At 38.4% G+C, this 27,529-nt stretch overlaps 1 protein-coding gene across 4 annotated transcripts in view; it reads right to left on the bottom strand.

The window, feature by feature from the left end:
• Positions 1-27,529, bottom strand: part of ARHGAP10 (Rho GTPase activating protein 10) — a 343,170-nt gene that overhangs the window by 120,181 nt on the left and 195,460 nt on the right. For all 4 annotated transcript variants that reach the window (XM_019025986.3, XM_055384931.2, XM_055384932.2 and 1 more), the window contains 2 exons: positions 14,362-14,436; positions 7,566-7,653 (listed from right to left, as the gene is read on the bottom strand). In XM_019025986.3, the coding sequence (XP_018881531.3) occupies positions 7,566-7,653; positions 14,362-14,436 (163 nt within the window). The remainder of the gene's footprint in view (positions 1-7,565; positions 7,654-14,361; positions 14,437-27,529) is intronic.

Below are 27,529 nucleotides of genomic sequence, written 5' to 3'. Positions count from 1 at the left end.
ATACAGAAGATTTGAACAAAAATATCGACCAACTTAATCCAATTGGCATGTCCTTCACCTAAACGACGCTCCACTCAAAAGCAGAACACACATTCCCAGCGCATACAGGCCATTTATTTTCCAAGACTAACCATATTCTGGGCCATGATACAAATCTCAAAAAATAAAAAGGGTTTAAGTCACACAGAGTTTGTTTTTTGATTACAACAAAAATTGAATTAAAAATCAGTAACAGAAAGATATCTGGAAAACTCAAAAGAATGAGAAGTTAGAAAGTATTCTGAAAAGAACCAAATAAAAACACAACATATCAGAATTTGAGGGATGTTGGTAAAGCAGTACTAAGATGACATTTTATGCTACTAAACACCTATATTAAAAAAGAAGAAGGGTGGTAAACCAAGCACTTCATTTTGTACCTTAATGAGCTATGAGGAAAAAAAAAAGTGTAAATTAAGCCCAAAGTAAGCAAAAGAAGAGAAATAATAAAAATCAAGCAGAAATCAATTAAATAGAAAACAGAAAAATAAAGAAAATAAATTAATCCAAAACCATATCTTTTAAGATAGTCAGTAAAATTGATCAATCCAGCCAGAATGATTAGGAAATAAAAGAGAGAAAACAAACAACACCAGGAATGAGAAAGGTGACTGCAGAATCAGTGCAGATTCTAAAGATATTAAAAAATAAAATGAAGAAATACTATGAGCAATTTTATGCCCATAAATTCAACAATTCAGATGAAATGGACAAATGTCTGAAAAGACACAGACTACCAAAGTTCGCTCAAGAAGAAACAGATAACCTGAGTAGTCCTATTGAATTTGTGGTTAAAAATCTTGCCAGTAAGAAAACTCTAGGGCCAGATGATGTCACTGAATGAATTCTACCAAACAATTAAGAAAGAAAAACTACTGATTCTATACAAATTCTTCCATAAAATAGAAGAGGGAATAATTTCTAACTCATTCTGTGAGGTAAGCTTTATCCTAATATCAAAGTTAAAGACATTATGAGAAAGGCATTATGAGAAGACTACAGACCAATATCACTCATGAACATAGATGCAACTATTCTAAATAAAATGTTACTAAATCAAATTCCACAAGATAAATAAAATAATATATCATAAGTTGGGTTTATCACAGGAGTACAATACTAGCATAATATCTAAAAAAAAATCAATGTACTTCACCAAATGAAAAGAAAACTGTATGATCATATCAATAGACAATTTAGGAGAAATAGCCACTCCTACAAATCGTACTAGAACTACTGGAGATCCCTATGCAAAAATGAACTTGAATTCATACCTCATATCTTATGTAAAAATTAACTCAAAATGGATCACAGAACTAAGTGTAAAACCTAAAACTATAAAACTTACAGAAGAAAACATAAAAGAAAACCTTTGTGACCTTGAATAAGTGCAAAGGTTTCTTAATATAGCCACAAAAGCACAGTCCATAAAAAGAAAAACTGATGAACTAGACTTCATCAAAATTAAAACTTCTCTTTGAAAGACACTATTGAGAGAACAAAAAGACAAATCACAGAATGAAGAAAATACTTGCAAAGCAGGTATCTAAGAAAGGACTTGTACTCAAAATATATTTTTTAACTTTTAAAACATAATAATATGACAATCTAAGTTGTAAAAAATTGGGAAAAAGATATGCACAGACACTTCACCCAAGAAAATATATAAATGGAAAATAAGCACATGGAAAAAAGTTCAACATTACTAGTCATTAGAGAAGTGCAAACTAAAAGCACAATGAAACACTACCAAATACCTATTAGGATGGCTAAAATGAAAAAGATTGACCAGCTTAAGAGTTGGCAAGAATGAAAAGGAAATGGAACCTTTGTATATTGTTGGTGAGGATGTAAAGAAATACATCAACTTGGGAAGAAAGTTTGTCAGTTTCCCAAAAAGTTAAGCATAATTACCACATGATCTAAATATTCCACTCCTGGGATTTATCCAAGAGAAATGAAAGCCTGCGTCCACTCAAATATAGGTATACAAATGCTTTTAGCAGCTTTATGTGCAACAGCCAAAAGTTACAAGCAAGTTAAATATCCTGCAACAGATGAACTGATTTTTTAAAATGCTGGTGTATCTATAAAATGGTCCATTAGTTAGCAGTGAGATGGAATGAACTGTTGGTATGTGCTACAACATAGAAGAATCTATTCTAAGTGAAATAATACAGATTTCAAGTATATACTATATAATTCTATTTATATAAAATTACAGGAATTGCAAAGTAACATTTCAGTGGATGAGGCTACTTCTGTAGGGTGTGAGAGAGATTTCAAATGGTAGGAGGAAACTTTGGGGGGTAATAATGCATAGGGTCACTATCTTGATTATGGTGATAGTTTCAGAGGTATACATACATCAAACTTACCAAAACGTACACTACAAATATATGCAGCTTATTGTATCTCAACTATGTTTCAATAAAGCTGTCTTTAAACAACAAATAAAAATAGGTCAAGCATGGTAGCTCACACCTGTAACCCCAGTGCTTTGGGAGGCCAAGGCGGGAGGATCACTTGAGACGAGGAATTTAAGACCAGCCTAGGCAACCAAGTGAGACCCTGTTTCTATTTTTTTTTTAATGTTTTGAAAAGAAAATTGAAAAATAAAAGAAAAAAATGTTAAGGTACATATATTCCTTACATACAATTTACGATGCTATAGTATATACATACAAACACAAAATGACGACCATAAACTAAAATTTAATGCATGAGTGAAAAAGTCCTGCTCTTATTTCCCCTCCCTCTCCTTTTTCCCCTACATTCCCATTTCACAAAGAAAATGAAAAAAAAAAATCAACTATACCACAGCCTAAATAAGGAGAAAGAAGGGCCAATCAGAAGTAAGCCTTTAGGGGGTTTGTTTCAAAATATAGACAAGCAGGAGGTAACAAAGAAGAAAAATGGTTATCTAGCAGAGAAGGAAAGTTAAAGGGTGCTAAAAAGAAAAGTGGGGTCGAGGGAGGGGGGGAATGAGAACCCTTAGAAATACTTTTTTTTTCCAATAAAAATGAATTTGTATCTGAATATCTTCTACAAGTTACTTATATCACTGCCATATGTCTAGCTAGGCAATGCAGCATAAAAAAATAAATATTGTTAACATTAGGGAAGCAGCCATAAAAATGACAAGTTCCCCATACAGAATGTATTATGCTGAGTCACTGCAACTCTCAGCCTCCCACCCGACATGTTTTTGAGCCACCTCTCTTTGCCACTCGTTGGGATCTGTTGGGGGATATAAATCATAATATTTACCTAAGCTGGCATTTCCCTCCCAAAAAGTCCCATTACAATCTCCAGGCTTAAAAGAAGTTTCCTCCAGGTAAAATCATTTGACTAGAAACATCACAAAACCACTCATTTGTCCCCTCACAACAGAAAACTGCTGTAATGAACACATCGCTGAAAATCAAAATAATGGTCTGCATAGATAAGAAATCATTCAGAGGGCTGGTATTCAGCTCTCTAAAACATGAGAAGTTAAAAAAAAAATTGCCTCAAGTCAGTAGAAGAAAAAGAGGGATGCCACGCATCGGTCCACTGCACATACTTTTCCTTCTCCAAGACCCTGGAGGACCTGCTTCTTGTTTTAGTTTGGTGCTTTGGGGCTTTGGCTGTTTTCCTCCCTCCACCTCCAACATCCCATCCAATAAGATAGCTGGGTTATTTGCAGTGAGAAGAATTCAAGGGCAAGAGCTTTTTTGGGTGAGAAAAGCTATATTCAGCTTCACGCCATGGTGCCGTGAGTGACAGAGCTGGGGCTCCAACCCTGGCAGGCAGGCTGGCTCCAGACCTCCTGCTCTTGACCATCACACTGTATTACCTCTCATGCAGAAAGAAATACACTTGCTTGGGCCAGAACCCTGCTGCCAAAATGGAGGTAGATAAAAACCCAGTTTTATCCCATTTGATGCATCACCAAAATTTAGAGAAAAAAAAGGGTCAATTAAATCCTAATTACTGCATTTTCCATCGCTAAAAATAACATAGGGGAAAAGAACAGCAACCCAACTTTCAAATCTCCCAAGGCATCTGCCATCTTATGATAATTCACTTTATCACATTCAGGCAGAATGTGTATTTTGTTAGAAGTGAAGTTATATAATAATAACATCTCATAATGTCGTTCCGTAGGCAATGTTTGTTTAAAAGTGAAATTCCATAGGATGAAGCAAGGTAATAAAATAAAAAGACAGAAAAAGCAACACAAGACCAGGGGCAATAAGGAACCAGCTTCCGAGGATATCAAGATCCAAAAAGAAATCCTATGTACTAAATAAAAAGGGCCTCTAGTTTATTAAACAAATTCCTCCCACACAGCAAAAGAAAAGAACCATATGGAATGGAGGAAAAAAGAATGCAATTTATTGCCGAAAAGGTGGATTTCCACCCTTAGTTTTCCACCAATAACTGAGTCATCTCAGTCAATCCCTTTACCTGCACTAGCTATGAGTCTACTAAACAGTAAAATGGATTTAAAGCTATCTCCTAGAGTGGCAGTACGTCTTCTGGTCAAGTTAATATGTGCAATTCATTATATGTTTATATCCCTTACCTACTCTTTCCTTCATCTGTCTAACACAGCTTTCTAAATCTCAGAATTATTGACATTTTGAATCAAATAATTATTTGTGGGGGGAGGGTGGGCTGTCCTATGTACTGCAGGATGTCAGATGCCACCAGATGCCAGGAGCACTGCAAACCTGCAATGGTGAAAATCAGTAATGTCTCCAAACATGGCCAAACATCCCACTGAGGGACAAAATCATCCTCAGTTGAGAACCACTGTTCTAATTTCTCAGCCACAGCTCCAAGTTGCTGGGGATACTGCAGTGAACAAGACTTAAAAGATGCCTATCTTCAGGGAACTTAAATTCTTATCCTAGAGTTGGGAGTAACAAGATTCATTTTTACCATAATCCTCATCTAAACCACAGTTAGTCACTATCAGTGGCAATACTGATATAAGTATACATCCCTTTATCAATCAGGAATAACAATAGTGCACATAACAGTTTAAGAAAAAATTTAGAACAGTGGCTGAAAACATCTTCTTTACACAAAGCAGTTGAAAATAGGTAATACATAACTATCACCCACGGATAAATTTTATATCATTAAAAAGTGGGACAACCAGACAACCCAGGCTACCTGATGGGAAACAACAGAAAGAATATACCACCACTACAATGGATTCTGGTTTTTTTGTGTTTTTTTTTGTTTTTTTTGTTTTTTTTTGAGACGGAGTCTCGCTCTGTCTCCTAGGCTGCAGTGCAGTGGCTGGATCTCGGCTCACTGCAAGCTCCGCCTCCCGGGTTCCCGCCATTCTCCTGCCTCAGCCTCCCGAGTAGCTGGGACTACAGGCGCCCACCACCATGCCAGCTAATTTTTTTTTTCTTGTATTTTTTAGTAGGACGGGGTTTCACCGTGTTAGCTAGGATGGTCTCGATCTCCTGATCTTGTGATCTGCCTGCCTCAGCCTCCCAAAGTGCTGAGATTACAGGCGTGAGCCACCGTGCCCGGCCTACAGTGCATTCTTGAAATAAAGAAAATAAAACCTGACTCTAACAAAGCCCATTTGAAAAATCTTTATCTACAGGACACAGGATGGCTAAAGAAACATGTTAAATGCTATCATGAAGATATAATCAAAAATGACCCAGGTTCATCAACAAATAAATGCCAGTGGTGGAGGAAGGGAGGAAATGTAGAGATTAAAATAGCCTTAAAACCTATCAACCAAGTGAAATGCTGGCACAGTTTAAATCCTGCAGGATTTAAACCAAATATGAAAAGATTTTTTGAAGACAGTTGGTAAAAATTGAACATGGACTGAATGCTGGATATTAATTTTGTTGTGCATAATAATTATATTTTGACTGACTTTTTAAAAATGACTTTTTGAGATAAATACTGAAGTATTTATGGGTACAGTAATATGATGTTTCAGAAAATCTTTAAAGTATTATCTTTAAAAAGTGGCAGGTAGATCCCAGCACTTTGGGAGGCTCAGGCGGATAGATCACCTGAGGTCAGGAGACCAGCCTGGCCAACACAGCGAAACCCTGTCTCTACTAAAAATACCAAAAAATTAGCCGGACGTGGTGGCAAGTGCCTGTAATCTCAGCTACTCAGGAGGCTGAGGCAAGAGAATTGCTGGAACCCGGGAGGCGGAGGTTGCAGTGAGCCAAGATCGTGCCATCGCACTCCAGCCCGGGCCAACAGCAAGACTCTGTCTCAAAAAAAAAAAAAAAAAAAACAGTGGCAGGTAGGAAGATTAATGAATTAAGAAGGATGGAATGTTGATAACTCAAGAAGCAGGATAATAGAGCCATGAGGGTTCATTACACTAAACTCTCATCTTACGTATCTGAAATTTTTCATAATTTTTTAAAAATACAAAATACGTCATATAAGTTGATTCGAATGTATCCACTGGAACCCAAATAACTTTTACCTGAAAAACAACCCTATGTATGGTTAAAAAGAACTGGTCCTGAGGCCAGGTATGGTGGCTCACACCTGTAATCCCAGGACTTTGGGAGGCCAAGGGAGGCAGATCACTTGAGGTCAGGAGTTTGAGACCAGCCTGGTCAACATGGCGAAACCCCACCTCTACAAAATTACAAAAATTAGCCAGGCGTGGTGGTGCAAGCCTGTAATCCCAGCTACTCAGGAGGCTGAGACACGAGAATTGCTTGAACCTGGGAGGCAGAGGTTGCAGTGAGCCAAGATCGTGCCACTGCACTCCAGCGTGGGCAAAAAGAGTGAGACTTCATCTTAAAAAAAAAAAAAAAAAAAAAAAAAGAACTGGTCCTAGGCCATTTGTTTGCCATGGAAAATCTAAGTCCCCAACAGAACCACAGCATATAAAAAATTACAGTTGTGATCTTTTTTCATTATTTTTTTTAACTGTCTATATACTTGTTCTTCATCTAACCCTGAGCTTATCATTAAGTTCTTTTCTTTAAAAAAAAAAAAAAAAAGGACAGTGACTCATAAAAAAATGCTACCCTCTAACTCTAGTCCTAAATATTTTCTATTATAAATAGAAAACAACTTTATCTTAAAACCTCACCAAGTAAACTTCTTTTTCAAAGAGCTTTGCATTGACATGTTGTCATAAGCCTAAGTTCAAATCATTTAAACTTTAAAAAATCATTTCAGCATAAAATATAAAGACACAATGAATTCAATAAATAGCCTTCATTCAATCATCAGCCTCGACGAGTTGTTTCATAGTGTTTTAATTCCTAAAATGTACATCCACAAAAAATGTCTATTTCAAAACCCAAGTCTATGTCAATTTCTGTTCTGTTGCAATTTACTCAATTACTGATGTGCATCTACTAGTTACCTTTCTTTCTGGGACACTGAGACACCTGACAAATTTTCCCTTTTTAAAATAAGGCTTAATTTAACTACTGATATTTATGTACACAATTGGCATCTGTTTTATGTTACAGATCCAAATAGTCCATTCTTCTTTCTTGCTACTGAGAGGAGCTTACCTCAAATACTGTTTCAGGGCACTTGTTATTGTCTTCACTTCCCAATCTGCAGAATTCTCCAGGTCCACCTCATTGCATGTTTTTACATCTAGTGAGCAAGTGAACAAGAAAAAAATAATTAAAACCTTGATCATCAAAGGTCCTCTTGTCTAGCTCACAAAGCTTCCATTTTTAAATGGGCAAACCACAATCCTGCAGTTTCCTAGGAAAACATTATATATACAATTTCTCTAAAATACTATAAGCTATGTTCTATGACTAGACACTTCTGGCACTTCGTAAAATCTGTAGTAGAGATCAAAGCAAAAAATAAGAGATGGGTTGGGAGTAAGGAAGAATTAGACATAGTATATTATTTCAACATCCACAATGTAATTCATGTATAGCTATTATCATCATCATCGTTAACAGTATCACTCAGTAGCCTTGGCTTATAGCAAGTGGCACTTTCAGTTGTATGCACATGGTTTGAGGTGTTTTAGGTGGCATTGTTGCCCTCATACCGTGTATTGATAGAGGCAGGAGACAGCCAACTAAGTAGGGTAGAGTCCCCAGAGAACCTCCGATCCGCCCAGATCATTGTGCACATAAGGCTTGCCTAAACATGCCCACGGTGAAAATTTCTGTCTTTTAACACATGCTTAGAAAGGGAAATAAATCAATGTGGAGTGGCTTAGACTAAGGGCCCACACGCGCACTGAGGGAACAGGGTGGAGCTACTGGGAATTCCCGCCTTATGCAAAGGAGGAGGCAGACCTCTTCAATTCATGTGTGGTGTCCTTGCGTTCAATATGAGAGGTGGGAGCCCGCCGGTGGGACCCCCTCTCTTTGCTGAGCGCTCCCCTTAAGCTTAGTAAGATCCACTCTCCTCACCCTTCACTGTGTCCGCATGTCTAATTTTTCCTGGTGATGACACAAAAACCCGGATTTAGCTGAACCAAGGAGCAAAAAAATCCTGCATCATGACACAGAAAACCGAGGGTAGCACCGTGAATGGCAAAATGACTATCAGAATGGCAACAAACTGGTGAAAGGATGATAAACTTGGTCTCAGATTTTCCGGATTTCTGTTCATTAGACTATTTTTCTGAAATTAACATATGATCAACCAAAACAGAAAATAACTACACAGAGACTTAAAAAGTCATTTACAGTTAACCTTTCACATTAACACTATAATATAGTCATCCGGGAAATATTTATTGGAAGCCTCTGTGCAACACTCCAGACATTCATTCTAACTTAAACTAGTTTTCTTTATCCAAATAGCGTGTAATGATGTGTTTCTTACAAACATCCTTTCAAATGGTAAGTCAGTTAATAGGGTTGCTTCTTTATAAAGTAAAAGAAGAAAATTCAAAACGGCTAGTAAGTTCTAAAGAAAAGGTATATGGCACCAAGAAAAAAAAAAAGAGATGGGAGAGTTAGTAAATTGTGGAAAGGAAAGTGTCAATTCTGGTAGAAATAAAATGAAAGGATGGCAGGAAAGGCAAACCCCTAAGGAGTACGATGGCATCTTTGACTCTTAGAACTCTGGGCTGGTACACTCAGCTGTGGCATGGCGGCAGGGAGGAATGCAGCATGGGTATCACAAAGCTGGGCTTACATGCCTCTAACAACCTGGCCCAGCCATACCACCACAAGCGAGTTGCAAACCTATCTGAACTTCAGATCTTCATCTGCACAATGGAGATAATGTAAATACTCTCAGAGAACGATTGAGAGTATCAAGGCAAATGAAGAACGTATACAGAGTTCCATAAATAATTAAACGTAGCAGGTTATTGCCACTGCTGAGTCACTAAAAAGTATAAGCAAGCAGTGATGGTACCTACCCAAAGGGAGGAGGCAGGAAATGGGTTATGACGAATGATATTGAGCCATCAATATCAATTTGCCTGGCTTTCTACACGCCTACTATGCAAAGGAGAAAGTAAGAGGTTCATGGAAAAGACTATTTCTCCCTCACTCCACGATGATGTCTTAACTAAGACCAAAAAAAACCTCGTTGTTTCAGGGTTTTTTCCTCCCTTATACTGTATTTGTCTTCATAGAGAAGGAAACATCTTGTTAGCATTTCCTTTTTAAAAACACTAAAAAGAAAAACCTGTCAAAATGGGACCACCACATTAAGTCGTGCATGCTACTTAAAAAGTTTTAGGCTTGGGATGATGAAGGGTGGATGACAACTCAATGTTGGGCTGAAACTTTCTGAAGATAAAGTAAAACAGGAAGTGATGGTTATTTCACAGGCATAGCATCATACGTATGAGGTCAATTACTCAAAGGTCTGAAGACTTTTAAAGCACTTCAACATTTCTTGATTACAGCAACTGACAGCAATATGCAATAAACTACAACAATGGCAATTGACACTGATTACATTTTCATCAGTTCCTACAATTCTGAACTCATTTGTTACTGAGCTTGTCAGACAAGCCACAGATACATTCAAGAAATCAAATTAAGCACCCTGATTAAAGGTGCAATCCTTTATAACTAGGACTAAATAATTCTGTTCTAAAGGCTTTGCCAACCAATTACTTCAGTAACTGAATATTCTCTCTCTCATTAAATCAATTATTTAAATCTCGTTTTAACATACAAGTCAGATAACATTTTCAATCAACTTGCTACCAGCAAACCACCTTTTTAAAATCCAACAGGCTTCTAAAGGAAATCTTTTATTTCCAGCTTTCTACCAAATTATGATTCCGTATTTTGAGAATCATATTCTGTCTATGGAAAAATAAGCCATCATTCTAAATTCATGGAATAAAAAGCAGCTGTCACATCAGAAGCAAATGACTACACAGTGTCTATGTTACTAATTCTCTCTTAAATTTTCACTGTTTTCAAATAGCTCAATCATCCCTAGCAGTCCTTTACAATCAGTGAATGCACTGGGACTAGGCAGAATTTAATAATTATTTGGGATTCAAATGTGAAAATACATTTGGAGGGTTCATTCAGAATATATGTTCTACCATAAGAAAGATAAAAACAATTTGCTTCCTTTCTGACCAAGGAAGGACACTTCATGGGTTTGTTAAAAATCTAAACTAACAAGCACAGATAAAAAGAGTTAACTTTTTATTTGGGTGAACGTTTCACACTTACGTAACCACTGGTCATTTTTTTGAAACTGAAAATCTGCAGTCCAACCTAAATGCAAAGTGCAATTTTATGCAGCTGCTAGCACCCTACTCAACACTGACTTAGGTCCAATTTTAAAGTACTTGAAAAAGCACAGTGAATGGATGAATTTTGAAAATATGTTTTATACTTTTCAGCTACGTTAGTTCACTTTTTTCCCCAATCTATGCAACAAAGCTGTCCTACAAAGGAAACAAGGTAATGGTTTTCAAGTAAAACTCTTCTCATTTCTTGTTTTCTGTGGTTTTATGTGTGAAAATAAGGTCATCCAGCCCTTCTTGCAAATCAGATTTAGAATTAACCACTGAGCTCACCAGACCACACAAACTACTACCACATTCTCTCACAATTTCCTCTTCTTCCGCTCTGATGTTTTAAACTAAAGTAGGGAAGAAGGAAGAATGCATAACAATTCTACCTCGTATCAGTTCTAATCTACCATGAACTATTGTAATTGATATTTTACATTCTCACTCCATTTACTAAAAAACCATGACTCACCTAAAGACAACTCATCTGATATTTCTCCCTGCCTTTCCAAACTGTGCTAAGTTTCTACTTTACAAAAACAATAACAACTTCTACCAAATCTGTGCGCCCTGTCTTAGAGGCTGCAAAGGGGAAGAAAAAGGCAGGCATCTGCTTATATGGGCATGTTCTTTCAGCAGCTTAATAAGCTTGGTCCAGGGAAAGGCTTAGAGGCTGCTGGAAATCCAGCGGATAGCTGCCTTAGGCTCCCAGAGGGGAAGACAACTAAGAATACCCTCTCATCACCGGATGGAGGAAGGCAGCTGCCTGCTCCTTTACCTGGCCTCGAGGAGAATAACTGCCTCTCTATTTAGACAGTTTTCTATGGTCAATGTCATTGCTATTTCATGCCAGCTGGGAATTAGGGGAGAAGGAAAGAAGAGGGAGAGAACAAAGAGGATAAGGAGGGAAGAAAGGGGCAGGAGAAGGAGGACGGAGAGAAGGATAGTGGAAAGAAACATTTTTCTATTTTAATATGAAATATGAAGGGAAAAAACATACCAGAAAAAAGAGACAAGTGAAAAAACATGCAAGAGATTAAGCATATACCCTTTTAGAAATCATTATAAACTTTTACATGAGTATTTAAATAAGACTTAAAACACTTAAACAATACAAAGTACTTTGTGTAAAAATTGCAATAAAAAATTCTAAAGTAAACAATTAGCTCTCAAGAACTACAGAGAATTGGATAAATGGCAGCTCTCCTCAAAAAATAGTACATGGCATGGGACTGTTTCTCAAATACTTAAAAATTAAATTACTTCCCATTTCTACAAAGACAATGCATTACAAACAAAATGTTCCTTGAAAAAATTCAAATTTAAATAAACCTATTACCTGCAGGAATAATAATAAACACTAATTGCTTTAAAAAAGCAAAGTTAAAAACTTGGCAGACCCACACAATTTTTTCCTCTTCAGGATATACATGGAACCCTCTAACAACGAGCCAAATGGGAAAAGTTGGAGAAAAAAATGCCCCTAAGATTATGTAGACATGACTATTCAAAACTCTAAAACCCTTTTTTTGGAAGAGGCGTTAAATTATTTCCATTTGAACACTCAATCAGTGTTCAATATGAAGGGAAAAAACACACCAGAAAAAAGAGACAAGTCCACTCAATCAGAATAAAAGGAAAGAAATAAGGAAACATTTAAGTGATTAGGAAATAGCAAATAAATATATTTTGTCAAGGGCTAAGGTTTGTATTGGTAGCATAAGGTAATAAGAAAATGGTATTAATGCTAATGAAAATCCAAAGTTTTTGACTGATAATCTTAAATTCACACTAGGAATTATTTATAGATTACTCAAAACAAATGTATATTGTGTAACCCTCTTAAATGAATGGCTTAATGAGGAGGTAACAAGTCAGTATCTGTCTCACATCAATTCTCTAACTTTCCTCTGATTGCAGAATGATATTACTGAAAACATAGGCATTTCCCTTGCCAGCAATATGTGTGAGGTTGTGTCACACTCATGTCCTGGGCTTCTCTACTCTGAGGCCCATGAAAAGTAAAAACAGTTTTCCAGGTCATGAATTTTTTGAGGGTTTAGATATTTAAAAACACCTTGTAAGTTAAGGACTGGCTTGGGACATTTCCCATGAGCAGAGCAAACTACCATGCTGAGTTTAGCAATGCTGTACACGTAGAATTTTATGAGATGACCAACAAATTTTGAGACAGCTTAGCACTTCAAGGTGACCACAGAAAAACCCTTGTTCAAACTTTCCTTGAACAGGAACAAGATGATAATAAAAATAATGCCAGGTCCTTAGGACCAATTTACCAGCAAAATGTGCCTTTCAGTCCACATTTCCCATTCTGTTATCAATATACTCTTCCAGTTCTAATCATCATAACACCATCTTGGAAATGAAAGAAGTGTTTCCAATTTTAAAATTAAGTAAAAGCAGATGCTGTACTCCCATTAAATTCTTCCAGCTGCTACTGAACCACTGGCAACCTGAATCTATTTAATTTGGAGACCACTATTGGTAAAAAGGAAAATCTGACTGCCAAAATTGCACACCCAAGTTAAACCAGAGAGGCAGAAAATGAAAACAGCTTATGGAAGCGAATGTATTCTAATAAGGCTCTCCAACTGATGACAGGCAATTTCTCCTGTGGTTAATAGCTTACAAAAGATTGTTGCTTATTAAATCCTTAATTCAAATATAGGCAAACAAGCAATCCTATCTGTAGCATGGCGGTTGATTTTATTCAACTTGGCTCATGCTTCCTAAAAATGACTCTTTGCTGTAATGTTTTAAGATGCAGACAGGTTGGAATGCATTCACAGCACACCTGAGGGCATTGTTAATATTGATTAATTAAAGTAAGGTATCAAATAAATTAATATGTAGCAAGATCATAATGACAGATTGGTTTGATACACAGGCCCTCTAGCCTGATGAGTTATCATCACTCTTCAAGAGGCAGCCTGTTTTGGGGTGGGGGAGAAGTGGAGTGTCTTACAGGTGGCAATGAACTGACAGCAGTGTGTAATGTAAAAGCGCTTTGTCATTCACATAATGTCTGGGGTAATGAAATGAATTCACTTTCTGGCTTCCTCTAGTCTGCGATGCCAAAGAACACTGTGTTATCAGCACAGATGGAGCATGCATGGTTCTGGAGGAGAGCCTGGTGTGAACTACAAACAAGCCACTGTGAATACCAATGAATCCCTGAGAATCGGACCCTTGCTGTCAAATGACAGTTTTGGAAGCTCCATAAAAATGAGCGAGTCCCAGTGGTCTTGTCCAACCAAATGTACTGTCACAATTCTGGACAGGCTATTTGGAAGCCACGCAAATCATAGAGGCCTGACTGCCACTTCCCTGTGAGAAGCAAGCACAGGAAGATAGTCAACCAGGGGGTGAATTCTTTTTTCATTTCTTAATAAGAGGTAATAGACAATCTATGCTGATGCAAATACTAATCTACTTCTGTGGGTCAATTGTCTCTGCTCAGCAGAAAACTCCTATAGAAAGTAGAGGAATGGAATGACAAGTATTCTCTACATTATTATGAAATATTAAGCTGTGAAGTCAATGAACATACACAAATAACATATGGAAAAATGATTAGAAAAGAGGCATACCCATCAACATACTCAGAAGTCTCTGGACCTTTGAACTCACCCCCACAACTCTGTACAATCCTTGGTCATTTATACCTATGGGAAGAAACAAACTATTAGCAAAATAGAAGACTATCATATTTTAAAAGCCATCAAACAGTTGCATTCAAAATCTTTGCTAACATTAGCAGCATTCCTGTTAACTATAAAAATAACCTTTGAAAAAATCAAGTGTTTAACAACTTGTTTTACTAGCTTTTTATCTGTAAGTTGTGGTTAAAAAAATAATCTCAGCAAACAATGTTCCATGTGGACAAAAATGAAATGCCTCAATGTTAGTAAGTTAGTTAAGTATCATGGATACATTGAAATGAATACCAATCCAATTTGTAAAGATGCACTAAAACTTTTATGTTTACTGTATTTACTTGTTTACATTTTTCTTCAAAAGTTTTAGCCTTTTAAAAATACGGTGATGATTTTTGAAGACCATAGAAATTCATTCAAAACTAAAGCAAAACTGTAATTTTTTTTAAAGTTGTTACATGTCCTGTCCAGTGAGGAGCTGTGAAACTTCAAATCAATATCACCACAAAGTATACCGCAAAATGAACCAAATCAATGCATCCTCTCTCTCTACAGAGATCTGAAAACAAATTGTCCCTGAAAACAAGAAACATATAAAAGAAAATGTATTGTCAAACCTAATTTGGTATGCTGAACAAATATCCTTATCATTTGCATTCTGATCTGAACAAATCAATGACGAAAAGACATTTTTGATGCAATTAGCAAACTGAGTAGCATTAAGGGTAAGAACATCTCCATTTGTTTAAAGCTGCATCCTGAAAGGGTTAAAAGTAACCTTACATTTGCTTTGAGAGGGGAAAAAGGGATAGATGAAACAACTGTGGCAAAATCTTGATAATTATTGAATCTGGATGAGAATATGGGAATTCATTATACCAATCTCTCTACTTTTTTATGCTTGAAAATTTTCATAATAATGACTTCCAAAAAATGTGACTTATATTTACTTCTCAAATGAGTTGCAGCTTTCTGGCTGTGTGTTTATTTTCTCCGCTACGAATGTTAAAGGTAACAAGAACACAACTGGCTGACAGGCAGATGATGCCTCTAATCCCCAAAGTTTCCAAAACAGAATAACACAACAAAAGGCCATGGAATTTGCCCACGAGGGTTTACTTTCTTTTCACCTCCCTGCTCGGAGTGATGAAAAGAATACTAGTCAGAGTCTAAAGAATTGGATTCAAGTCAGTTCAGTCACTCATGAGGAAGAGAGGAAACCTCTCGGAGTCTCTATGCTGTATCTGAGATCAAGGACTGCATCCTATACTCTATGTTATGCTGGGAGGGAAATGAGATGATACTAACACATGTCCTACAGATTGTAACTCACAGCGCACACACAAAAGCATTCATTCTTCCTTGTCAAGTTTTGTTCCTTCTTTTTCTCTTTGCTTTTTTAAAAATTATAGTTACATATACCATTTTTTTTAACTTTTAAGTTCAGGGGTACATGTACAGGTTTGTTACATAGATAATAAACCTGTGTCATGGCATTTGTTGTACAGACTATTTCATCACCCAGGTACTAAGCCTAGTACTCATTAATTATTCTTCCTGATCCCCTCCCTTTTCCCACCCTCCACCCTCCCATAGGCCTCAGTATGTGTTGTTCTCCTCTATGTGTCCATGAGTTCTCATCATTTAGCTCCCACTTATAAGTGAGAATATGCAGTGTTTGGTTTTCTATTCCTGCATTACTTTGCTAAGGATAATGGCCTCCACTTCCATCCATGTCCCAGCAAAGGACATGATCCTCGTTCCTTTTTAGGGCTGCATAGTAGTCCGTGGTACTTTATGTACCACATTTTGTTTCTTTTGGAGATGGAGTTTCACTCTTGTTGCCCAGGCTGGAGTACAATGGAGCAATCTCGGCTCACTGCAACCTCCACCTCACAGGTTCAAGTGATTCTCCTGTCTCAGCCTCCCAAGTAGCTGGGATTACAGGCATATGCCACCACACCCAGCTAATTTTGTATTTATAGTAGAGATGGGGTTTCACCATGTTGGTCAGGCTCGTCCTGAACTTCTGACCTCAGGTGATCTGCCTGCCTCCGCCTCCCCAAGTGCTGGGATTACAGGTATGAGCCAATACGCCTGACCCCACATTTTCTTTATCCAGTCTATCACTGATGGGCATTTAGGCTGAGTCCATGTCTTTGCTATTGTGAGTAGGGCTGCAATGAATATACATGTGCATGTGTGTGTATAACAGGACGATTTATATTACTGGGTATATACCCAAAGGAATATAAATCCTCTTTGCTTTTTATTCCTTATTTTTTAAGTTTTACAAATGTCCTATTTTTCCTTCTGTTATAGGCTGAATTGTATCCCCCCAAATTCATCTGTTGACGTCCTAATCCTCAGTACTTCCAAATGTGACTGTATTTAGAAATAAGGTCTTGAAAAAAAAAGTAACTAAATTAAAATGAGGTCACCAGGGTGGGCACAAATCCACCATGACTGGAGGCCTTGTAAGAAGAGATGAGGACACAGACACGTACAGAGGGGGACCATGAGAAGACACAGGGAGAAGACAGCCATCCCCATGCCAGAGAGGCCTCAGAAGAAATTAACCCTGCTGATAGCTTAATATTGGACTTGTAGCCCCCAGAATTGTGAGAAAATTGATTTCTACTGTTTATTCAGCAGCCCCCGTCCCCAGCCTTTTTGGCACCAGGGGCTGGTTTCATGGAAGACAATTTTTCCACCGATTGGGGTGGGGGGATGGTTTCAGAATGATTCAAGAGCATTACATTTATTATTAGATTCTCATAAGGAGTACAAAACCTAGATCACTCACATGTGCAGTTCACAATAGGGTTTGCACTCCTATAACAATCTAATGTCGCCACTGATCTGACAGGAGGCGGAGCTGAGGCCATAAGGCTTGCCCGCTGCTCACCTCCTGTTGTGAGGCCTGGTTCCTAATAGGCCATGGTCTGGGGATTGGGGACCCCTGATTTAAGTCACCCAACCTGTGATACTTTATTATGGCAGCCCAAGCAAGCTAATAATTACTCTCTATCTCATTAGAGCTTAAAGAACCAGAAGAGCAAAGGCTAGCCCTTAGTCTACCTAAGTCTACTCAGAACACTAAGGAGTCACAGCATCAGAGACACACCTTCCTGACGGCGAACACTCAGCAACTACAAGAGAGGAAAAGGAGGCCGCAGAGCCCTGCCAGGAGTTGGAAAAAAGAAAAGAAAGTTGCCAAGAAACACAAAAATCAGAGATCTTTTGAGCCTGATACAGGAAAAAAGATTGAGCCTCAATCCTTCCTTCTTTTTGGAAGCCAGAAGGGCACATCCAGATAGTTTAAAATACCAGAGGGTTTCAGTACTACTCTAGCTAAGAAACCTTAAAAAGTTTGACCTCAGTGGTAGAAGCCAAAAGAGCAAATCATACTCTGCATTCAAGCAAACATGCCTCTGTGAAAACGGCCTGAATTATATGGAGAGATGAAATAAGAGTGTCACTTCGGCAATAATAATCACTGTGTGCCAGTAATTACTATCAAATAATTGATCAAGTTCAAATTCATCAACCTGAGAGAAGTAGAGTTAATTGCTAATGCATACTGAGAGGTGCAAGGGGGAATTAAAGCTACTCAACACAGTTTCTACATTTTTAAATGAAATTTAAATAAACCTTGCACAAAAGCAGCTTGGAAATAGCACGTAAAATACATACACTCAAGTCTTGTTCGATTTTCTATTTCTTGCTACACTGTTCTCAAAGGCTCTGAACTAAATGACAGCTGGAACATACTTTTTATCTATGAACACATATATGTTCATATAAAAGGCATCAAATACATCTTAAGGATATAAACCAACCAATATGCCAAGGCATATTAGTGAGTTTATCATGTCCTTTTCCAGCTTCTTTTCCAAATTTCCCTGTCAACCAAAGGGATCACTATTTCTGATCAACAAGTATTAGAGATTTGAAATCTTTGACTTCTTCCCTGTCACTTTCCAAATGCAACAAGTCAATGTCCACTCTTTCTTCAAACTTCAGACTAATTTCTGCCTCTTCAACACAGTCCTGAATTTCATGCACACACATTTATTACGGAATCCCTAAAAAGAAACACACAACTATAATCCATTCTGAACACTGTCTTCTATCTTTTTATTTTCAAACCACTATTATTATCTAATGTCCCCTGGATCCCCATTTAAGAGCAAGCCTTCAGATCCAGCCCACATCCTCTAGCCTTAACAAGTATGTAAGGCACACACACGCACACATCCATGACGGGCCTCACCTCATCTTCCTACAGGGACTGCAGTGTATTCAACTTAATCACAACAGACGGCTCGACCATCACCCACAAATAACCAAGTTCATTGCATCCTCTGCGGCTACATTCAGGCTGAAGTCTCCCCAGCAGGAATGCTCTTCCCCTTCTCTTCACAGATTTATTCAACTGTCATATATTTATTCATCAGATATGTGCCAGGTGCTATTCTGGTTGCCCAAGATTCGACAGTGAGTAAAATTCCCATCTAAACCTTCAAAACCGGATAAAAATCCCCTTTTTGACACCAGCCCACAGCGATACTCCCTTCTTCTAAACATAACTCTTAATTGATTCCTTTTAATTTAACACTTGATTACATTTAAAATTTTTTATTTTTAAGGCAGGGTCTCGTTCTGTCATCCAGGTGGAATGCAGTGGTGTGATAACAGCTCCCTGCAGCCTTGACCTCCTTGGATCAAGCCATCCTCCCATGTCAGCCCCTCGACTAGCTGGGACTACAAGCACATGCTATACCACACTAGGCTGAAATCTATTTTTTGTAGAGAGCGGGTCTCACTATGTTGCCTGGGCTGGTCTCAAACTCCTGGTTCAAGTGGTCCTACTGCCTCAGGGCATCCCAAAGTGCTGGGATTACAGGCAAGAGCCACTGCACCCAGCAGGGTACATCTTAAAACAAGCCCACGATCTTAGTCACAACTCCCAAAATCAAAAGCGTTAACGGATAGAGGAGTGGCATCACCAAGATGGTGGCACAGAAAGTAACCTGTTCATACCCCCATATGACAGTAAGAATTCTGCATCCATCCACCATCAAAGTCTCTCTGAGGGAATCTCAGGATTCAGGTAAAAGTTTGTGAAACCTTGGTGGAGCCCAGGACCTGCGAGGGTCACTTTGAGAGTGCAGACCAACATCCAGATGGCTGACGTGCCACAAGCTTGCTCCTGGATTCAAGCTTGACGATGGTCCAGTCCTCCAAGGGACTTGGCTACAACCCTGTTTGGCCTTGAGCCTGCAGTTGAAACTATCTGCCAAGGGGTCCAAAAGGAATCTTGCACACTGGTGCTTTGGCAGAAAGGTTCGTCTGCATACTAACAGTGGTCTCAGCAGCGAACCTGAGACTTGCCCTGTGGCTTGGCTCCAGGGCCCCTCAGCCAAGGTCCCAACTCAGAGCTGCTTGCACAGGGACCCAGAGGGAGACTCACCCATGTCTCGCAGCCTGGGAGCCTGAGGCTTCCAGATGGGCTTGCCAACCTCTGCCCCACAACAGATCCTAAGGGGACCCAGGCTCAGCTCCCGCCCCTCCCACTGCAATCAGGGAACAATCTCGTGTTGACACCTACTATGAGACATACACCCAAAGAGCCTGGCTCTCCAGCCTCTGCCCCACAGCAGATACCAAGAGGGCCTCATATCAACTCCAGCCCATTCTGCTATAGTCAGAAATTCATCCCACCCACGCAGAGACCTGCTGGAAGACACATCCATCTGGGCCACTAGAACAGTCTTCTGGACTCAGGTCTTGGCCAGTATTCCCACACAGTCCCAGTATCTTTTTTGGGTCTTCCCCAGGTCCATCTGGGGCAGAAAGCCACGTCAACTTCTGAGTCCTGAAGAGACTCGTGGCAAGCCTGGGCTTAGAGCATCCTCTAGTGCTGAGACAGCTACAGTGGTCACAGGCTCAGGAAACCCAAGAGTCAGTCATCTTAGAATCCTGGAAGGCCCTCTGAAGAACAGGCACAAAGCCAGACTGGGTAGATGAAAATAAACAGCTAATCCCTCAATGCGCAGACACTGTCACAAGCATCGAGAGCATTCAGGGACTGGCACAGTGGCGAGTGCCTGTAATCCCAGCTACTTGGGAGGCTGAGGGAGAAGGACTGCTTGACCATAGGAGTTCAAGGCCATACTGTGCTATGACTGCACCTGTGAATAGTCTCTGGGCTCCATCCTGGGCAACATAGCAAAACCTTGTCCCTAAAAAAATAAACCATTTTTAAAAGAACATTCAGGGAAATATGACCTCACCTAACAGGCAATATAAGGCACCAGAGACCAACCCTAAAGTGATGAAGACATGCAATCTCTCAAAGAAATTTAAAGAAGATGAGCTTCCTTCTCAACAAACTTCAAGAAAATACAGAAAATCAATTCAGAAATTTATTGGGGAAATTTAACAGAGAGATTGAAATAATTTTTAAAAATCAAAAAGAAATCCTGAAGCTGAAAAAGTATAAATGCATGACCTGAAATCAGGTTATTTATTTTTTCCACTCAGACTGAATGTTCATATTTCACATGTTAAAAGTAATTTCCACATCAAACCTGCCTGGAGATGTAATATTCTATTCAGTGTATGTCCCATATTACCTTTTTATTGTTTTTTCCATTTTTTATCTCCAACTTTTAAGTTCAGGGGTACATGTGCAGGATGTACAGGTTACATAAGTAAACGTGTGCCATAGTGGTTTGCTGCACAGATCATCCCATTACTCAGGTATTAAGCCCAGCATCCATTAGCTATTCTTCCTGAGCCTCTCCCTCCTCCCACCCCCGCCTTCTGACAGGTCCCAGTGTGTGTTGTTCCCCCCATGTGTCCATGTGTTATTATTTAGCTCCCACTTGTAAGTGAAAACATGAGATATTTGGTTTTCTGTTTCTGCATTACTTTGCTAAGAAAAATGGGCTCCAGCTCCATCCATGTCCCTGCAAAGGACATGATCTCATTCCTTTTTATGGCTGCATAGTATTCCATGGTATATTACATGTACGGCATTTTCTTTATCCAGTCTATCATTGATGGGCATTTGGGTTGATTCCATGTCTTTGCAATTGTGAAAAGTAATGTAGTGAACATATGCATGCGTCTTTATAATAAAACAATTTACATTCCTTTGGGTATATACCCAGTAATGGAATTGCTGGGTCAAATGGTATTTCTGCCTCTAGGTCTTTAAGGAATCGCCACTGTCTTCCACAATGGCTGAACTAATTCACACTCCCACCGATAGTGTGTTCCTTTTTCTCCACAATCTCACCAGCATCTGTTTTTTGACTTTTTAATAATAGCCATTCTGACTGGCTTGAGATGGTATCTCATTGTGGTTTTGACTTGCATTTCTCTAATGATTAATGATGTTGAACTTTTTTTTCATATGTTTGTTGGTCACATGTATGTCTTGTCTTGAGAAGTGTCTGTTCATGTCCTTTGCCCACTTTTCAATGAGGTTGTTTTTCTCATTTAATTTTAAGTTCCCTATAGATTCTGGATATTACACCTTTGTCAGATGGATAGATTGCAAAAATTTTCTCCTGTTCTGTAGGGTGTCTGTTTGCTCTGGTGATAGTTTCTTTTGCTGTGCAGAAGCTGTTTAGTTTAATAAGATCCCATTTGTCAATTTTTGCTTTTGTTGCGATTGCTTTTGGCATCTTCATCATGAAATCTTTGCCTGTGCCTATGTTCTGAATGATCTATTATCTTTTTTAATTAAAAAGGTCTGAATTCCAAAACACACCTAGCCTTGGAATTTTCAGATGAAGAATCGTGAACCTGTATTCCACCTTCTCGCCAAATACAGAGGTACTGCCTGGAAAGATACTTGGTCAACCTTGGTTTTTTGCTTTTAATAGCTTTTATGGTGCCTTGTATAGAATAGTTGGGCACAGAACAGGTATAGCTAGGTTGATCTGACTTGAATTTGATATAGAACTATAGATATAGACTTGGGCCAAAATGGACATCACAATTTAGAACTGAAAAATTAAGGTTAAAATATCCAAATTATTGTGATTTTTCAGATATAAATGCTCAGTGATGATATTGATATCAATATTGTCTAACTTTAATCAAAAATTTGTAACCTGGTCAATGTGTTTACAGGCCCGAAGTTTTTTTTTTTTTCTCTCTTAATAAATTAGATTGAGATTCGTTCTGATAGTTAGCAAAGAAAAGGTAAGCTTGTCTCCATTAGAGTGATGAGCAGCTGATGACAGCTGTCTCTGGGCGAAATGGATAAGGTAAAATCAAATGTGTCTTACTTCCTACCATCTGTCTCCTCCAATCTCCCACAACACTGTCATAGAGCACTACTCACATCACCCACATCTTCCTAGAGGAGAGGGTCAAAAAGTGGGAAGCAGTCAAGTTTCATCATCATCTCTGCTCAGCTGTTTCCCTCTCAAACCCAAACGGTGTTACCAGAGCCAGAGACCATACAGCTCCAGAAAACACCTGCATGGAACTACTGAGCACTAGCAGGCATCCACTGTCCCTGTAGGTGGGCTGGAGAAGCAACACAGAAAATAAGATGTTCTGGGATAGTTAAAAAATCAGATACAAAAGAAAAATAAAACTTAAGAGGGCTGATAAATGCAGGTAAACAAGAGAGGTAGAGATAAAGGCTAGAGTAGCTACAACTGGCAAATAAATGTGATGAATTTGAAAACAAAGTACCATTAGAATAAAGGAAGCAGAAGAGAAAAGACAGGTAATTTTTAAAAATAGAAATGGTAAACAGGGAGAATACAAAATAAAAGGGAGGAAAAATTGGAAATAAATGAGAAGATAGGCTAGAAATTACATAACATTTAATTTCCTGTTAATTTCACAGGAATTGTTGAGTACTTATATTTTAGGCAGTGAGGTGGAATCAAGTGAAGACACAGGGTAAAATTAAAGAGAAAATTAAAATTAAAAGAGAGTAACTTGAAACTAAATAGGCCAAGAAGTTCTTTCTTATATTTTCAGCTTCAGGGGCAGTTTTTATACCTGATAGCTCCATATTCTTAATACCTCAACTTGTCCTTAGCCTATGGTATACATTTAACAAATGAATTGAAAAATAAATGAACAATTAATATATTGATGATTAATCAGCAAAGGAAATACGGAAATAAAATACAAGACAGAAAAAGATACAACAACAAAGGAGAAGGGCTCAAAGTGAAAGATAAACACCTTTGATGGTAACAGGCATGAAATGATTAAAAAGGATTTTGCAGCCGTATGATTCTACAGAAATACATTCTCAAATTCCATGGTTCAGTAAACTAACATTCAGCTCTCATCTAGTAACCAGCAGATTGCCTGGCATGGAATGAGATGCTTCATCAATGTTTGTGGAGGGACTGAATCATTTATTTGCACTCACGTGTGTTGACAACAGGGGCAAAAGGTCATTAATGTTCATACTGGCATTCACAGGATTTACATCAAAAGTCTAACATTTTATTATTAATGAGGCACATGTGCATATATATACACATATGTGTATGCACAAATGCAAATATAGGTTTGCATATCCCTCTAGCACTGTAAAGACAGATTTCTCTATGGGTTATACAACAAACAAACATGCTTTTATGCACATAAAAATATTAATCATTATTTTAGATGCCTTATATGTATATATTTTCATATATAATTACTAACATTAGCTAATCTTGAAATATTCTTGAAAATGAAGGAAAAACGCACTCTTCATGAAATAATTAGAAAAACTTGTGAGGAAATACCTAGCAATCTGGCTAAGAATGATGTATTATGAAGGTAATATTAAGAAAAGCAATGAAGAGACTCATGAATATTGTTTCAGATCATAGGTGGATTACAAAAATGTGATAATGTGTTCCTTACATATATTTATAACTAGTCCTCAATAAGCACTAATGTTTAAATGTCTGTTTAAGTATAGTAAGCACTTTCTAGGCTATCTGCTGCACTGGGTTACATAAAAATAAACAGGTTCACACACAAAGATACTCTTCCAAGATACTCAGCAATTCATAACATTATAACATTCTGTCAAAAATGTGTATTTATATTAAAATGGTTTTAAATATAAGCAGACAGAAGAATGATTCTCTCTATTCCATCAAAGGGACATATTCACCATCATAAATTTAAGATACGGTATTTACATAATTCTAAAGCTTTGGGAAAAGAATGCATTATTTGTAACACTTACAGTGCATTAAATACTGCCAAGCAGCAGGGTAAGGGATAATTCCTAAGCATTGAGGCAGCAGATAAAGTAGAGCTGTACAAAGATGAGATTCAACATAATACTGAATAACATTTTAAACTTTCTGGACCTTGGTACCTCCATTTAAATAAAAAACAAACATATCTTGGAAATACAAATGTGTTAAGGTTACAAGATATAAATTATTACAAGTTAAGGTTACTGACATCCTGAAAACTTCCAACTCTGCCACCTTCTAGCTATGTGACCTAGCAAGTTATTCAGCCTCTCTGTGCTCAGCTTCTTCATCTGAAAATGGGGTTAATGATGGGAACTGGGTTGCTGTGAACATTAAAGGAGATAATGTTTATAAAGCAAGTGCATGAGCTTCACACATACCAAGCAATCATTACAAGCTTTAATTGTAGTATAAAACTCAAAATTAATTTCAAAATAGCCAGGCACGATACATATAAATGCCCTAACCAAGGCCTTTAATCTATAAGCCCATTTTCATAAAATAAAGCACATGCTGGGAAGAGAGTCAAAATTTATTTAACGAGAATGACTCATGGAAAATATACAATTCCTGCTCACCAATAACATTTGTTAAGTTCTTCCCCGGATGATAATTATTTGAACAGCAGATAGAAAAACATTACAGACAGCTATTATTTGCCACCAACTAATCTGTTTTTCCCTTTCCTATGTAAGTCTTGCTTTCACTGGCATGTTCGCCTTCTCCTACTCTTTGTGTAAACGCATTTCTGTATTGTGATGATTAGCTTCCCCACCAGCAGGCACTTTTAGGAAAGGTCTTAGGATCTCATTCCCACAGTCTTCCCACTCCCAAACCAACCAGAGACTCAACACAAAAACAAGACAGTTTGGCACGTAAGGGTGGCTGTGCCCACTGGGGTTGTCTGTCACATCCACTCACTACTGTCCTATCCCAGGAGAAAAGTGAGAAATATTTTAAAAAGTGCAAAGCAAATACTCACTTCTGGGTCTAAACCCGTATTTTTGGAAGTACTGACAATTTTAGGCTTCTAAAGATACACCTAAGGCTTGATGCTAAGTCTCATCCTCTCGAATCCAAGTCTCAAATACGAAAGGTAGAAAGTTTACTAGCTGTAACCTCTGTATTATGGTCAAAATGGACTGTATACTACAGGTGGCTGGCCTCGTTTTCAGTTTCTAGGCAACACAAGAGAAAGCATTTTAGCTTCAGACCAGATGCCCTAGACTTGTTGCTATTCTTTCTACCCAAGCTACTGGCAAAGTGCCGAGACAGGGCCTAGAGGAAAGCGACGGAGTAACAGGGAGTTTCCGATTTCATTAGTAACCTTTGGGGCCCCAAACTCTCCCAGAGGTCTCCCGATCCCAGTATTTAATACAGGCACTGGCTGTGACTCACTCAATGTGCCCTTCAGTTTTTCCTCACAGCATGAACCTTGGCAAAAGGAGTATCTCACAGCCTCTGCGCCTTCCCGTAGGATCAAGCTCCCCTATCACCACTAAGTTGCACTGTCCACCAACTCTTCCTCTTACCCTGTTTCTGCTGCCATAGGATAAGTCTGGCTTAGAGTCGGAAGACTAGGCTCCAAACCCCAGCTTTGCCTAGTTGGGTGACCTGTGACAGGTTTATCCTACCTTGTTCTGGCCTCTGATACCACATGTGCAACTGAGCCTATTAATATATATCTGCTCAGCTACTGAGTTTTATGGAGACTGTGTGAGAGACTGTGATATACTCCAAAAACACAAAATGCAATACGTTAAAATTTTTAATATATTGTCATATGCAGATTCTGTATTGACATTTTGTCTGCTATGAAGAGACCTCCTGAGGTGTTGCAGGAATCCTCAGCAAAGACAGTGCATCTCTCTTGGGCCAAGGATGCACCTTCAGAATCCATGAAGCAGTTGTTATGGAAAAAAGGCAGGTCTAACTTTAGAATGGCTTAATCCTGAATCTAGATGAACACTTTCAGTGGGTGATACTTAAATCTTCCCTCCCAACTTCCCTTTCCTACAGTACTCTCAAACTTTTAAGCTTTGTTATTTAACAGCTTGTCTTCTGTTTTTCTTTCCTTCATCTCTCCAACATCCTCAAAAAAAGGTCAGACTATAGTGTCTCCATCTCCTCATGCTCACTGTGGTTAAGAGCGTGGGTATTTAAAACACAGTCTTGGAAGCAAGTTGTAGTATACTGCTCTCTACCTCTGAGACTTCGACAAATCAAATCACGTTTCTTCACTTCAGGGGCTCATGCAAATGGGGATAATACCACCTGTCTCACATGGTTCTTGTGAGAAGAATAACACCTAAGAAAAAAACAAGTACAACCTCGCTATTATCTAGTTTGACTTTCCAGCCACTAAACCCAATGGTTGTTTCTTGTTCCTCCACCAACCTGACCTTTCTAGAGTATTTGACACAGCTGACTTCTTCTTTCTTGGAATCTCCCCTCTTATGGATTCCCTTACAACCATCCTTCTTCCTTCGCCTCCTATCCCTCTGTCTTATGTCTCCATTATTCTTCTTCCTCTCATCATCAAAATAGAAACATTCACAAAGATTCTGTCCTTTTCTCCACTATCATCTTGACTTAGACACTCAAAACCTTACCTCTTTAAAAATAATTCCTGCCATCTTTCCTCTTGCTTTCATTCTATTTCTTATAACATGCCACTTGCATTCAGAATATCTAAAACCAGTCTCTATCCCTCCCAAACCTACTGCTCATCTTGCATTCTGCCTTGGCTAAAGGTCTCATCCACCTGGTCTGGGAGGCTTAGAGTCCATTTTCGATTTCCCCTCTCCCTGACTTCCAATATCCAGCAGGTCATCAAATTCTGTTTGTCT

Source organism: Gorilla gorilla, chromosome 3 (assembly GCF_029281585.2).
Source record: "Gorilla gorilla gorilla isolate KB3781 chromosome 3, NHGRI_mGorGor1-v2.1_pri, whole genome shotgun sequence".
Taxonomy (NCBI): Eukaryota; Metazoa; Chordata; class Mammalia; order Primates; family Hominidae; genus Gorilla; species Gorilla gorilla.
The sequence above is the reverse complement of the archived record's forward strand: the minus strand, read 5'-3'. Positions and strand labels throughout refer to the sequence as shown.